Source organism: Mobula birostris, chromosome 6 (assembly GCF_030028105.1).
Source record: "Mobula birostris isolate sMobBir1 chromosome 6, sMobBir1.hap1, whole genome shotgun sequence".
In the NCBI taxonomy this organism is placed as follows: Eukaryota; Metazoa; Chordata; class Chondrichthyes; order Myliobatiformes; family Myliobatidae; genus Mobula; species Mobula birostris.
In genome coordinates, this window is record NC_092375.1 from 31,371,011 (window position 1) to 31,385,895 (window position 14,885).

The 14,885-nt window shown below is 35.9% G+C and overlaps 1 protein-coding gene across 1 annotated transcript; it reads left to right on the forward strand.

The window, feature by feature from the left end:
- The first annotated feature begins 230 nt into the window (after positions 1-230).
- On the forward strand, positions 231-9,147 carry pou1f1 (POU class 1 homeobox 1). The gene is made up of 6 exons (XM_072262223.1): positions 231-330; positions 2,219-2,290; positions 4,736-4,981; positions 6,606-6,770; positions 8,247-8,307; positions 8,934-9,147. Exons 1-6 carry the CDS (start codon positions 264-266, stop codon positions 9,145-9,147), a joined length of 825 nt encoding a protein of 274 aa, XP_072118324.1. The 5' UTR covers positions 231-263.
- The last annotated feature ends 5,738 nt before the right edge of the window (positions 9,148-14,885 follow it).

A 14,885-nucleotide genomic window follows, 5' to 3' on the forward strand; every position in this document is an offset into this window, starting at 1 on the left:
TATAAATACTGGCACGCGACCGACGTGCGCAATGTAGGAGCCACGCACATCTTCAGCCACTCTGTAAACGTAGATGTACTGGGGTCCACCATCATAGGAACCGTCTGCTATCAGCAAATGAGAGGGAAGGTAAATACCTGACAGTACGGCTAAAAGAAAGCATTTTTGAAAATTGGTTGTTGCATAATTAGTTCTGCAGGATGACAATTTAAAATGTGAATTACTTCACAGCTCTTAGTTCAGAGACCTCGCTGCTACTGACAATGCACCATCCAAATGCCGCTGAGTGCCTCTCCGGCCCCAACCAGGGGATCAGTGTGGTTTCAACAGGTAACTTAAAGAAAAAAATCTTTGTTCCCATTCAAATCTTATTCATTACACTATAGGTTACAAAATTAAAGGGTTGACTTATGAGGGGCAGTTGATAGCTCCGGAATTGTACTAGTTGGATTTCGGTCGAATGGGGGGTGGGAGGAGGGATCTCATTGAAACCTATCGAACATTGAAAGGCCTAGATTGTTTCGACGTAGAGAGGATGTTTCCATTCGTGGGCAAAAAGGACCAGAGGGCAAGCTTCAGAATACGAGGACTCCCCGTTTGAACAGAGATGAGGAGGAATTTCTTTAGTTAGAGGGTGGTGATTCTGCGGAATTCACTGCTAGAGACGGTCGTGGAGGCCAAGTCATTGGTTATATTTAAAGCGGAGGGTGATATGTTCTTGATTAATAAGGGTGTCAATGGTTACAAGGAGAAATCTGGAGAATGAGATTGAGAGGGATAATAAATTGGCCAAAATGGAATGGTGGAGCAGATTTGATGGGCTGAATGGCCTAATGTCTTAGATCTTATGGTCTTAATTAGAGTATGGGTTAACTAATCAGGGCTGGGAGATAGGTCAGAGCACTTTGCCCACACTGACGAAGAGATAAGGATTGTTATCAAATTTTAGGCACCTTAAAAATGTGAAACCACTTTTAGCGAGATACACCAACATTACGCACTGCAACTTTTGCGCTACACATTCTAACTTTGTAAGTAAATATCCCAAAATGATAAGATGCTTAATGGCTTAGTAATAGGGATGGTCAAAGCCTTGGTTAAAACTGGGATTTTAAAGTGGGAGTTGGAGCCGAGGTACGAAAAGCAAACCTTCAATAATAGTTCACGGAACAGGGGAGCAGAGCTAGGAGAGCGAGGAATTAAAAGCAAGTTACAGCCTCGGTATACAAACCAACGATATGGCTATGCGTTGGCTTAAATATAAGATTTTGTGCAGCTATTGACAGATGTACAAAAGTTGACTTATAAATAATACAAGGTAATTGCACGTTGCATGATTCTGTTAAACGTCACTTAATCTGGATGGACGTCAAAGTCATCGCCTTTAGGCAACATCAAAAGTTTGTCCTTGACGTCTTGGCGCCTTTTATTCTCCCCCGACAAGCTCTAACAGATAATTTGGTCATTTTGCGGGAGCCTGCTGTGGGCAATTTGTCTACGTCGCAGCAGAGATTGCAATTAAAGGTGATTTTGTTGATTTGCGCTTTGAGAGGGTTATGTAATTCCACCTTCGTTTTGATCAAGCCCCATTGCTCAAACATGAAGGAAGATTCCACCCTGCAACCCTTATTAAAGGTTGAGTATCTTGCGACAAACTTTCAGCAAAGGAAACGTTCGTTGAATAAGTTTTACAAATGTTTAATTTTAGTTGTTGTTATCTGACGTCGTACGAATAACGTGGGCTACTGGAAAAAGTACGAGCCATATTGGTACAGTAACTAAAAGAAAACACCTAGTTCACGAATTGTATATCTATAGATAATATTGTCATTTTAAAAATAACTCTACATTAAATCGTGTTAATTGACTTTTATGCAAATTATTTTATCTTTAAGACATCTAAATGCGGAAAACATTTCGATCGCTACATTGTAAACAGTCGTCGTGTATTCCTAGCACTATCTTTTGAAGAGCATGTTAGCAGAAATATTAAAGCTTTCAATTAATCAATTGTCATAATTATAGATTTAGAATGGTATTCGAAGAACATTTTGAAATTGGAGATTTTTGCTGTTTTATTTGAAACTATTACTAAATTAGGTTTTTCATACGCTGTGCTTTTTCTAACTAGTCCCATCGGTTTTATCCCCGATACAACCGCTGTCAACAGCCAAATGTTCCTTTATGCACCTCCCCCCGGGGTCTCTGGCCAATACATCCACCGGACTCCATTACTCCATGCCATCTTGCCATTATGGGAGTCAACAATCTCCTTATGGGGTTATGACGGGTAAGGTGAATATACCTTTCTCTTGCTGTTGCTATTACAATTACGTTTCTGCTTCTGAAAAGCACGGTTTGGATGTAATAATCTTCCTAGCTTTCCAGTACGGCTTTGCAATTGATCTTCAGTAGTTACCTCATCACAACACAAACGCCACGCGTACGTGCACGAGTTTTTTTTAAGTACGCGGAATGAAATCGGCCAATACTGTATGCCGAATTTGCGATTCCAGCACTCCCAGCAATGCCCATACTTGTAAGGTTATTTGACCAGATTAGCGACCGGAAGTCAGAAGTGTTGTGGAACGCAACTCGGTTTCGGGACAATCAGGAGAGAGTGACGCAGTGATTACAGGTTTGTTTTAAAATGTGATGACTGGAAGACTATAATGAATTATAATGATGGACAAGGGGTGTGTGTGTTGTGGGGGGGGGGGCAAGAAGAACTCCTTCTACCCATATATCAGTGTAGCGTAGCGGCGGGGTGAGGAAGTTGGGGCGCTTGCAATGAAAACGATTTTGAAGACAAACTGTCAGATTCTTTAGTCCATTTCAAATTCCCCATCAATTGATGCTGTTCTCAATCAACTTTAGAGTGGTGGAAAATGGAGTGCTAACTACCTCCATAAGAGTTGAGAAGTGGTTAAATGAACCTTATATTCGCTCTACAATCAAATGACTAAAATGTTAAGAAGCACGATTTCGGCTACAGTGACAACAGGTTTTTATTACGAAGTTTAGATCTGAACGAAAACCCAAGACATTCTGCAGATACTGGAAATCCAGAGTAACACACACAAAATGCTGGAGGAACTCAGCAGGTTAGGCAGCATCTATGGAAAGGAATGAAAGGTCTCGGCCTGAAGCTGGTCTCCATAGATGCTGACTGACCTGCTGAGTTCCTCCAGCATTTTGAGTGTGTTATATCTCATTGACTCTCCCCCCCCCCCCCAATAAAAGGAACTTCAATCTGCTCTACGTATTGATATCCCGGTAGCCGTGTTCCAAAGTGTTGCACTGAAATTGTTGCCAATTTTGTCATCGATTCCGGCAACAGAATTTAAAGTTCTTAATGCCAAATAGGTAGTCAGTCAAGAATTTTCACGTGAAGATGAGCCTATTTCCAAATTTTGACACAAAATTCACAGAAAATATGGGGCACATTCTTCCGTCGTCATCAGTTCAAGACGAGGAGCTACGAAGGTAATCTGAGAATTGATCAGTTGCCTTGCATTTTACAGAAGTGGAACAAGCACTACGAACTCAAGCTAAGCAATCACTGCGTTTAAATTGATAGGATGGTAGATGCATTTCAACGTTCTAAGTAAATTTATTATCAAAGTACCTACAGTACATGTCGTCATATATTACCCTGAGATTCGTTTTCTACAGGAATTCACAGTAGAACAAGGAAATAGTATAGAATCAATGAAAAATTACAGATGAAGACTGAACAGACAGTCAACGTGCAAAAAAAGACAAACTGAGCAAATACAAAAAGCTAATATATAAGTAAATCAATAATACGGGGAACATCAGTTGTACTCCTTGAAAGTGAAAGTATGTTTTCTGAACCTTTAATCCAGCTAACGTCCAGTGTACCGGAATATATTAAATTATTTTATTTACAGTTCTGAAGATAATTGAAACACATAGATTCGATTTTTAAACTAAAAATTGTGTTGAACGATAGCGATAACCATTAGGGAATGATAGCGTGAAGGAAATTAAATAAACACGTGTACCAGCCAGGCACGGAGAATTCAGGTACAAATTAGGAACGGGGTAGAACCGTCGGACAGGTATACAATAGTTAATACAATACATAGGGTTATGGTAGAATACCAAACTACTGGCAAGCTGCAAAGGAGAAAACATGTTTGGTCATTGTACATTGTCTGACACTCACCATTCTAGTACAAAGTCCAAAAGGAATATTTATCTATATAGATACAGTATATCGGAGACTGTAGTACTTAAATAAATAAGTCTGGATCAGGCTATGCAATACTCTACAGTCGCTTATTATGTATATTCTCATTCCAATTACTATTTTGATTCCCACCTCAAAGTTAATCATTTGTTCTACGATTTTTTTTTGTGGTGGCTCTGGTATTTTGACAATTTGGAATAGTGACGTCTACGTGTGAAACTTCATTAGAAACGTCTACGGGTGAAACTTCATTAGAAATATTACACCTTAATAAGGATGGTAATATTTTTATGTCTCAAATAAGGTGTGAAACTTCTAAAAGCAAGTAAACAATTCTACTAATGTTGTAGAATTCCATTCAAAAGATAAACTTCATGAAAAACGCGCAGCAGCTAGGGCTAAAATGGTTGATCAAGTTCTTTACTGCCTGATAAGATGTATAGCTTCGCGCATATAGTAAGTTATTTTCCATTTCAAAGGGTGTTTTTAACAACCTAGCGGCATTGTCTCTGTGAGCAGGTGGCCTTGCTCCGTGTCTGTATAAACTGCCCGACCATGCATTGAGTACCTCTTCCTGTAACCTGGGCCACGGATTTACTTCCTTACATCAGTCAGTCCTATGCGAGGAATCCATTGCCGTGGACTTCAAACAAGATTTCCGAAAAAAGAATAAAAGTACCGAGGACCCGGTTGCAGCGGATTCGCCAGAAATCAAAGAACTAGAGATGTTTGCAGCTCAGTTTAAATTAAGAAGAATAAAATTGGGTAAATAATAAACACTGTTTTGTTAATTATGCGATTATTTTGTGATTAAAATGCCGCGGATACTTTGGCTCAAATGGTGCTGCGATAAAATCATCCTTTTGAACGTGCAAAGGATTAAGCGTACATTGCAGTTCAAAAAGTTGAAAATCATGTTTAAGAATGCGTTAACGATATTTTTGGGGGGGTTTCAACAGTAAGGAAAATGAATATCGGAGGTTCTGTTTGAAAACTCTCTCAAAATGTCAGCGACCTTTGTTAACTACTTATTTAGAGCCTGAAGGAACAGCTGTGAAATAAAAACGTGTACAATGTGGACAGGAGGACAGTGTTGTCAGCGTTTATCAGATTCATCATTTCTTTTGAGGATCTGAGTTTATACCTACATTTCTAATCCTGAGATAATTTAGTTCATGAGTATTTTCTATTGGAGAAATAACACATTGCATGAAAACAATAATAATGCATAGGATGAAAATCAATTAATACAGAAAACAGGATTTTGATGCTTGTACCTCGAATTATTTTGTAGTTCTATGAATTTACCCTATCTTAACATAAGTAATAAGGGAGCTTAGATTCGCATTTCTATTTCCAAAAGTGCAATAATTTTATATTCACAATTCATTCAACAAGGTAAATTTACAAGTGATAAGGTCTTGTTTTATAACGCTGAGTTTTCAACGTAAAGAGGGAAACAAATGTGAAACTATAATGATGATGCATGAATTAGTGATTCAAAGATGGGATTAGAAATCCGATGACATTCTGGGGCCGACAAAGTAAGGACCTGAAAACGATTCAGAGTACAGAGTAGTAAAAGAAAGCTAATACCCCACCCTGACATGAAAACAACTTTTCCCCTGCAGTGCATGGAACTTAAACGCAAGGATTTTGCTGGTTGTACCTCCAACTTTTTTTTCCACCTCTGGTAAAAGGTTATCGACCTCAAAGGTTAACTGTTTGTAGTTCTACAGATGATGGTGGGATTTTTCAGTATTACCCGTCTTTATTTTAGACTTCCAGCATCAGCAGTATTTTATATTTAGTTTGGGCTTAAAATCTAGTCCAAACTGAAAGGAGGGTTTCGCGTCGGTGCTTCCGCTCTTCCCATTTCCAAAACACAAATAAACTTGTATTTCAATCGAACACTGTAAATTGTCCCTTGAGTGAAAGTGAATGGTATTATCTGTGGGAAATTGGTTTCAATGTGGTGAGAATAAAATGGGATTTGTGTAGGATTCATTTAAATTGTCGTATAACAGCTGAATGTCATGTTTCGGTGTTCGAAAACCTAGCCCTGTTTGTGACTTGAGAGTTTATTTGTCATTTTAATATAACTAAATCCAAATACAAAATACATCCTTTTTTGCACTTTTGTATATTTACTCCCAATTTATAAATTAAGCCAAGAATAAAAATTATAGTAAGAATGTGTCATTCCTTTCCTTATGTGGAAATGTGCGAATTGGAAATTAATTAGCTTCAGTTACTTGTAAAACTGTTCAATTTCAAGCAGGGTTAAAGTTCATAGTTCCAAACAAGTGCGTGCAAATTTAATATTTACACTGTATTGCCTCAATTGATAATCTCCCTTGAGGCCACCTTTCTTCCTTCCTCACCACAGGTTACACACAGACAAATGTTGGAGAGGCGCTTGCTGCTGTGCATGGCTCAGAATTTAGCCAAACAACAATTTGTCGCTTTGAAAATTTACAATTGAGCTTTAAAAATGCTTGCAAACTTAAATCAATCCTTTCCAAATGGTTAGATGAAGCAGAACAAATAGGAGGTATGTGTCTCTCGATTTTTTTTAATTCTGTTCAATGGAGTACAATTATTTCTGTTAATCACTAAATTATTAAATTTCTCAAGTTTCATTTTGATATACCAGATATCCAACTTATTTGCATAAATATATATGCATTAGTTTTCTTTGAATTTATTTCAACTCTTCCCCATCAACAATTTTCTATTCCTTTAACTCCCAACACATAGGTAATTTCCTCCTACTACAATTAGGTGTTGTTAGAATGTACCATATTCTAAACGATCATTTCCTTCCATAGATACTGCTTAACCTGCTGAGTTCCTGCAGTATTTTTTTTCGTTGCAATCATTTGCCCCAGTTCTTAAATGTTAAATTTTGCTAGTATGGATATTTGTTGTTGTAGGAGCCTTTCCTAAATCATATGTGCTAACTTGAAAATGAACAAGATCCTCAGAATGCTGAGAGTTCAAGAATGGTTAAATGTTGCTGTAATTAAAGCAAAAAAAACACGTGGTTATATAGATTTTTAATACAATAGTAGATATAACCCGTTTGGGTATACTATAATTTATACATTACCTTTAATAAGGGAGATTTCTTTAGGTACTTTCCAGGAGCGTTATCAGAAAATTGAAAGTAAAATTTAATCATTACCATTAATACCTGGTGAAAATTCACTTAAATTTAAGTAGAGGGTAGATAACTATTCTTGCCTGAAGAGGTCATTTTATGAAGCAATTTAAAAGCAAGACAGTTCAAAACAAAGGAATTCCTTGATAACTGAGGTCATTGCCACCAATTCCGGAAAGATCAAAACAACAGAATTGGAAGATAGATTATTGAAAAGTTATTGGAGTCGATTATTAAAGATTATTATTGCAGCAGGGAAGATTTGAAAAATCAGACCTGGAATGCCCATACACCTGTCCTTCCATTCAGCTTGATCATTGCTGAATTTTATCGCATTTTTTTTTTACTGACTTCATTGTTGCTTTAAACAATTCCATCTCATTTTCAAAATGTTCTGATCAACAAACTGAAGAAAATTCTGGGGAATCAGAACTCTACCCTTTCTATGAAGTCTTCCTTGCATTACTCACTGAATAATTGAATTCTAACTTTAATGTTATGGACCTCTAATAAAAGTAGTATTGCTCTACTCTACCAAATAATTGAATTGGCATATTCATTAATTTTCAATCGTCAAGGGAATTTAGCATGTAATCTGTTTTGGTAATTTAATCCTTGTAGTCCTGGTAATATTCAGCAATTTGTACAGCATTTGCTTCAAGACCACTAAACTGCCAAGGCACACTGCCAAAACTGAATGTGGGAACATATTCAGAAGCCAGCAAATAATATGCTACAAGCATTGGAGTTTGATCTGGTTTATGCCCATGTAACTTACCCAAAGTTAACCAAAGTTTTCAAAGAAGAGAATGGATACAAGTTCTTGCAGATGAATGCAAATTGTACTCTGTTACTGTTTCCTCGCAGTTTTAAATAATGAAAGGGCAGGAACAACTGAAAGGAAAAGAAAAAGAAGGACTACAATCAGGTGAGCATAATAGTTAAATATTCTCATGAGGAACAATGTGTTTTCCACATAAAAGTACATTCATTTAAAAATACAAACTCAGGCTAATCTTCCTGAAATTATGTCTTGTGCATGAAAAGGTTAAGAGCAACTTTTATAAATTTAAAGTTTCTTTTAAATGGGGCAAAATTGTGAATATAAACTTTTGCACCATTTATGATAGCAAATTTCATGTTCATTGTGACACTTAGCAAATCTAGTACTCTACAGTTTAAAAAAAACTGGGAAATTGATAGTTTGGGGTTTCCCATTAAAAATCAAAAATGGACAAAGCATTATATGCCTGTGACAAGCTAATTAAATACTGATGCAACTTCCATAGATGCAAGTTGAGGGGGAAAAATTTCTAAAGCAAGACATTTGCAAAACCATTGAAATATATGCTTGGATTTTACCTTTCTACACTACATGTATGTTGAATATTTTCCACTACAGGAAAACAAAATTTGTTATGCAAAACTTTAAAGGGCAAGTTTACACTGCTACTTCACAGGAAATTGACAAGTACAAAATTAAGGAAATAGTATAATAAATTATACAGCAAGCACAGATTGAACTAGTCTATACATTTGCTTTTGTATCATCAGCATGCTTGCAAAAGAAACACTAGAGACACACTTTGGACATCAAAGTAAACCTTCCTCCCAGGAGATCATGCAAATGGCAGAAAGTCTAAACCTGGAGAAAGAAGTCATACGAGTCTGGTTCTGTAACAGACGGCAAAGGGAAAAACGAGTGAAGACAAGCTTACACTACAATTCATTTTGTTTTTCCTTCAAAGAGCACCTTGATTGTAGATAAAACTCAATATTCTAACCCGGATTTTTAAGCCTGGAAACAGCAAAATATCCAAGCTATAGATTAAAGTGTATTAACAAGATTACTAGAGTTTCCTCAAAACATTTGATTTATTCCATAGGGATTGAAACATCAAGTCCTAGTAGCTCTACTGTAGATCACAATTTATGCTGCCTCTTGTATTTGCAGACTTTCAGCTCTACCAAATCTCTTGCCCAATATTCAGATAGCTAACCGTTTAGAATACTTGTGATTCATTTCATTTGCTTGGGTAGAAGAAACAATATCATAGCAGGACTGGAATCTATCCTCAGCCACCATACATGCATTGGTGGCTCCTAAGCATAAATATTAGTACAAAACCATATGATTTCTCTGTAATACTAAATACCACCATAACTGATTGGAAATCTAAAATATTTTGCTGTGTGGCTCTGATACTCAGTGACTCTCCCTTTTAAATCAGATTTCTATCCTGCTAATTTTTATTTCCATATCAACATATTGCAGCATCTTTAGTCAATCAAATAGGGTAATTTTAAAATATCCCAAGATCCATTTTTGAAAATATTTATATCATAAACCACATTGATTAGTTTATTAGTACTTTATTGCAGTTCACTTTAATTAACCTACAGGGGAAATAGTATTCTAGGAGATAAACTACATGCTGGTATGAGAAATGAAAATACAAGCTGAGGAAATTGGTCTGCACTGTACATTAAAATTAATGGAATAGAATAAATGTCTATTTATTAAAAATTACAGTATTTTCAAAATAGTCTAGTTATCACTTTTGAAATGCATTTGCATGCTATTTTACTACACGCAATTTTGATCATTTCTCAGTGCATTTCCAAATGAAAGATGACCCATAAAGTTCTTCATTAAAATGTCAAGTTCTTCACTTTAATGTCAACCACTAAAGCAAAAAGAGAATGAACAAATAGAATGCTAAACAGAGCAGCACAGGAACAGGTCCAGCTGAGACACTGCATCAGGACCAAAATGACAAAGGTTTACTTCTCTCTGTAGATGCTGCTATACCTGCTCAATTCATCTGGGTGTGGGTTACTCTGCATTTCCATCATCTGCAAAATCTTGTGTTTGAAATGTCATTCAAAAACTTATGTGTTTGTAATCTCATTATGCCAATCTAAAACAATGCAGTGCTTGCACATGGTCTATATCCTTCCACTCACTGCCTGCTTATGACCCTGTTGAAATGCTTCTTAAATATTACTATTGCATTAGTGTCTACACCTTCCACTGTCAGTGCATTCTAGGCACCTACCACTCTGTAAAATAATTGTCTTGTAAATGTTCTTTGAATTCACCATCAAATGCATCCCCCCCACCCCCAAACACACACACACACACACAGCTTTAAACCTATGCCTTCAAGGCCTCCAGCATCTGACATTTCCATCATGCAGAAGCAAAACTATCTAGCCCAGTTACTTTAATGCTTTTATCAGTTGGACCTCAAACTCCAACACTCCAGAAAAAACAATTCAAGTGTCCATCCTCTACTTATAGTTAATTCTCTTTAATCCAGGTAATATCTTGGTGAATCATCTCTCACACTCTCTAAAACCTTCACATTCTTCCCATAATGTGGCAAATAAAACTGAATGTAGTACTCCAAATGTGACCTTACCAAAGTTTTATACAATTGAAACAAAATTGCAACTTTTATACTCAACACAACAATCAACGAAGGTAAGTTTGCTGTACACTTTCCTATCACCCTCTTCATTGTGATGCCTTTTTCAGTGAACTGCGAATTTGCACCCTAATATCCATCTGCACATCAGGGACTCCAAGACTCCCTAACATTTACTGTATTATTTCCTATTGAGTTTGATTTTCCAAAACACACCAGCTCCATTGGTCTGGTTTATGCCATTTCTCTGTCCACATTTGAAAATGTTCTATATTCTGATGAATTCTTTGAACATCTTCCTCACTATCCATAACTCCACTAATTTTTGTGTCATCAGTAAACTTACTATTTAACCTACCTGTTTTAATCCTAATCATTGATATACATCACAAAGAGGAGGTCCCAGCACTAACCCTTGCAAAATATCACTGGTCACATACCTCCACTCTGTATAAACACCCCTCCATTACCATTTGCCAGGTTTGAACCCAATCTACTAAGTCTTCATGGATCATATTTGCCTAATTTTCTGAATCTGCCTACTCTGAGATGGTCAAAAAGTTTTACTAGTCCATGTGCGTAACATCCACTGCCCTGTCCTCAGTCACCTTTGTCATCTCCTAGAAAAAAAAACTCAAGGAAGAAATAACACCCTTTGCACAAAGCCATACTCATTAATCTAATAAATCTATTAAACAACAATAATCATAGCTTTGTACAGGAGAGGTCACACCTGACCCCTTGAGTTCCTCCAGCTCCTTTGTGTGTTGCTCCAGATTTCCACCATATGTAGTCTTCTGTCTAATCAGCCTATGTTTTCTCCCCCCAGATGAGAGCAAACCCTGTCCCCAAAAATCTTCTCCAATACTTCATGGAAACAAATACCTTGCACTAATTTAACACCTCACCCACTTCCTGTATCCAGACATAAATTCCCTACTTTGTCTTTAATGAACCCACCCTCTCCGTGGTTACCCTCTTAATTTTAATGTATGTATAAAATACCTTAGGATTTCCCATAATCCTACCTGGCAAAGATATTTCATGGCCCATTTTAGCCCTCCTGATTCCCTATTTAAGCTCACTCTTGCTTCCCTTTGACAACTCAAAAGACACCATCTGATTTTAGCTTCCTAAACTTAACATTCTTCCTTTCTCTTTTTGAGCAAACTTGTAAAACATCTCTCATCATTCAAAATTCCTGAATACTGTCATTTGCTTCATTTTGGAATGAATTCTGACCAGTTTACCTTTAAATAGCTCTCCATCAGGAGTGGATTAATTCAATAACAGCCAATCCCAATGTATTCTCCCAGTTCATGAATAATGTTACAATTAACCTTCCCCCAAATTAGCACACCTACCAACCCTTCAATCCCCTCCAGGTTGTCTCACAGTTTTCCAAAATATTGGAAAAAATATTTTTAAGGTTAAATAATTTCATAACAACATAATATACTCTGTGAACAGTAATATGGTTTCAGAAAAAGCAGAACCACTACAATAACATTAATAGATTTTGTAGAAGAAATATCAAACGCTATAGAAAGAAATGAATACACAGTGGGGATATTCCTTGATCTAAAAAAAAGCATTTAACACCACTGACCATAAATTATTATTAACAAAATTAGAAAGATATGGTATTAGAGGGGTGGCACATGACTGGTTAAGTACTGTAGTTATTTGGAAGACAGATATCAGTACAATATGTACATATAAACAACTTGAATTCAATACTTTTGAGGGTAACTTGTGGGGTTCCACAAGGAACAAGCACAAGTGCTTGGTCCATTGCTGTTCATTTTGTATATAAACGATATAATTAAAATGTATATTATTTGCTGATGATACAACTATATTTTGTAGTGGGGAACATCTGAAACAACTTTTGGATACAGTGGAGAAAGAAAAATTATAAAGAAATGGTTTGATACTAACAAATTATCACTGAATCTAAGTAAAACTAAATTCATAATATTTGGAAACCATGTACCAAACTCATATAGTAAATTTAGAATAAATCATGTTGAAATTGATAAGGTATCTGAAACTAAATTTTTTTTGGAGTGGTAATAGATAATAAATTAAGCTGGAAACCACAAATTATGTAAAAGCAAAAATGTCAAAATCTATTGCAATACTGTACCAAGCGAAAGATTTCTTAAATCAGGAATCTTTGTATACATTATACTTTCCAATTCCTTACTCACTCTTCCTTCAGTTAGTCCTGACGAAGGGTCTCGGCCTGAAACGTCAACTGTACCTCTTCCTAGAGATGCTGCCTGGCCTGCTGCGTTCACCAGCAACTTTTATGTGTGTTGCTTGAATTTCCAGCATCTGCAGAATTCCTGTTGTATACATTATACTGTTCACTTATAGTCACAGACATGACTTACTGTGTAGAGGTATGGGGAAATACATACAAAACAAATACAATTTTTCTACTCCAAAAGAAAGTCATACAAATTGTAAATAAGTTATGAGCCAACCAATCCACTATTTATTCAACACTTTAAATTTCAGAGATTTTGTAAGATTTTAAAATAATACAAATTATGTATAAAGTAAAAAATGGACAGCTACCACAAAGTATCCAAAGTTTGTTTAAAATGAGAGAAAGTCAACATGATTTGAGAGGAACTTGTACATTTCATAAAAAGGATAAGAACAAATGTAAAAAAAAACATTGTATTTCAATCAGAGGGGTGAATCTATGGAACAGTTGTAGTGAGAATTTAAAAATATGCACCACACTTAAGTTTAAAAAAAATAATTAAAATGATTTAATGAACAAATATAGAACACATGATTTAAAATGAATGGGAGCAATGTAAATAAATGATACTTGGAATTGGATGTGTTAAAAGATTATGAATTTTTTTGTTTTGATGTGATGATTGATGTTAAATATGTTGTATAAGTAAAAGGGGTAGGCATAATAAGCTGCAGCTTCAGCCTACACCCTTTCAGTCTGTTTTAAAGAATATGTGTGTTTTTTGTTGTAATTTTGTCCTATGAAATCATTGTTATGAAATCATCGTTGAAAATGATACTTTGTTATGTTTGTACTGACAGAAATAAATTTCATTCATTATCCTCATCCATAACTTTGAAATATTACAGTTACAATCACTATTCCCAAAATTCTCTCCCACTAAAACAATTAAGGCAGGCTCATTTCCCAATACAAGGTCTAGTACGGTCTCTTCCCTGGTTAGACTACCTACATAACTGGTCAAGAAACCCATTACCACTACTTTGTTGCATATACATCTTCCCATAATCTGTTTATATCTATCTCCTGCTGCCTACTGAGACACCGGTAACAAAACCCCATCAAACTAATTGCCCTTTTCTTATTCATGAGCTGTACCGATATTGCCTCACAGGTTGGGCTCTCTAGTGCTGCTGTAACATTCTCCAAGATCAATAGTGCAACTCCCCCACCTGCTACAGCTCTCTATCACATTTGAAGTAGAACATGGAAAGGGAACAAAAAGACAGCGAGACGGAATTGTAAACAAATAAAGGCAGATTAGAAGAAATAATATGTAATAAGAAACAGGCACATATTTAGGCAATAAAAAGGGAATAAGAGTGTAAGGAGATAGAAAAAGGAGGAAGTGGCAGAATTATGAGAAATCACCCAGGAACAAAACTAGTTTAAATTAGAAAAAAAAAGCAATTCAGCAATTTCTTGTAAAGGCATTCTCATTACTGAAAGTATACCACTATGCCATTTTCAAAATTTGATGATCTCTGCCAATGTAGTTTTTACTTTCCTCGTCCATTCTTAATTTTAATTTTAAATGTTTAAAAGACCAGATATGGAAAGTATTCCACAGATTAGCAATTTTCTTTTTTTAAACATTGCAATTAATATTAAAAGGCAATATCATTAACAACACTAACCATAGCCAGTTCTAGAATGTTAGGCAGATAAATAAAGTTACCAACACATTATCGGTACACACATTAACACACACTTTAAAGTTACTTAGGAGGAACACAAGACTATAAATATGATGCAGCATGATTTGTAGAATATTTCCAGCATTTTGTTTTTTTTTGT

Coding starts and splice junctions, on each gene's coding strand:
- pou1f1 (XM_072262223.1), top strand. CDS start 264: ATGCACCATCCAAATGCCGCTGAGTGCCTCTCCGGCCCCAACCAGGGG. Junction 4,982..6,605: donor ATTAAGAAGAATAAAATTGG/GTAAATAATAAA, acceptor TCCTCACCACAG/GTTACACACAGACAAATGTT. Junction 8,308..8,933: donor AAAAGAAGGACTACAATCAG/GTGAGCATAATA, acceptor TTGTATCATCAG/CATGCTTGCAAAAGAAACAC.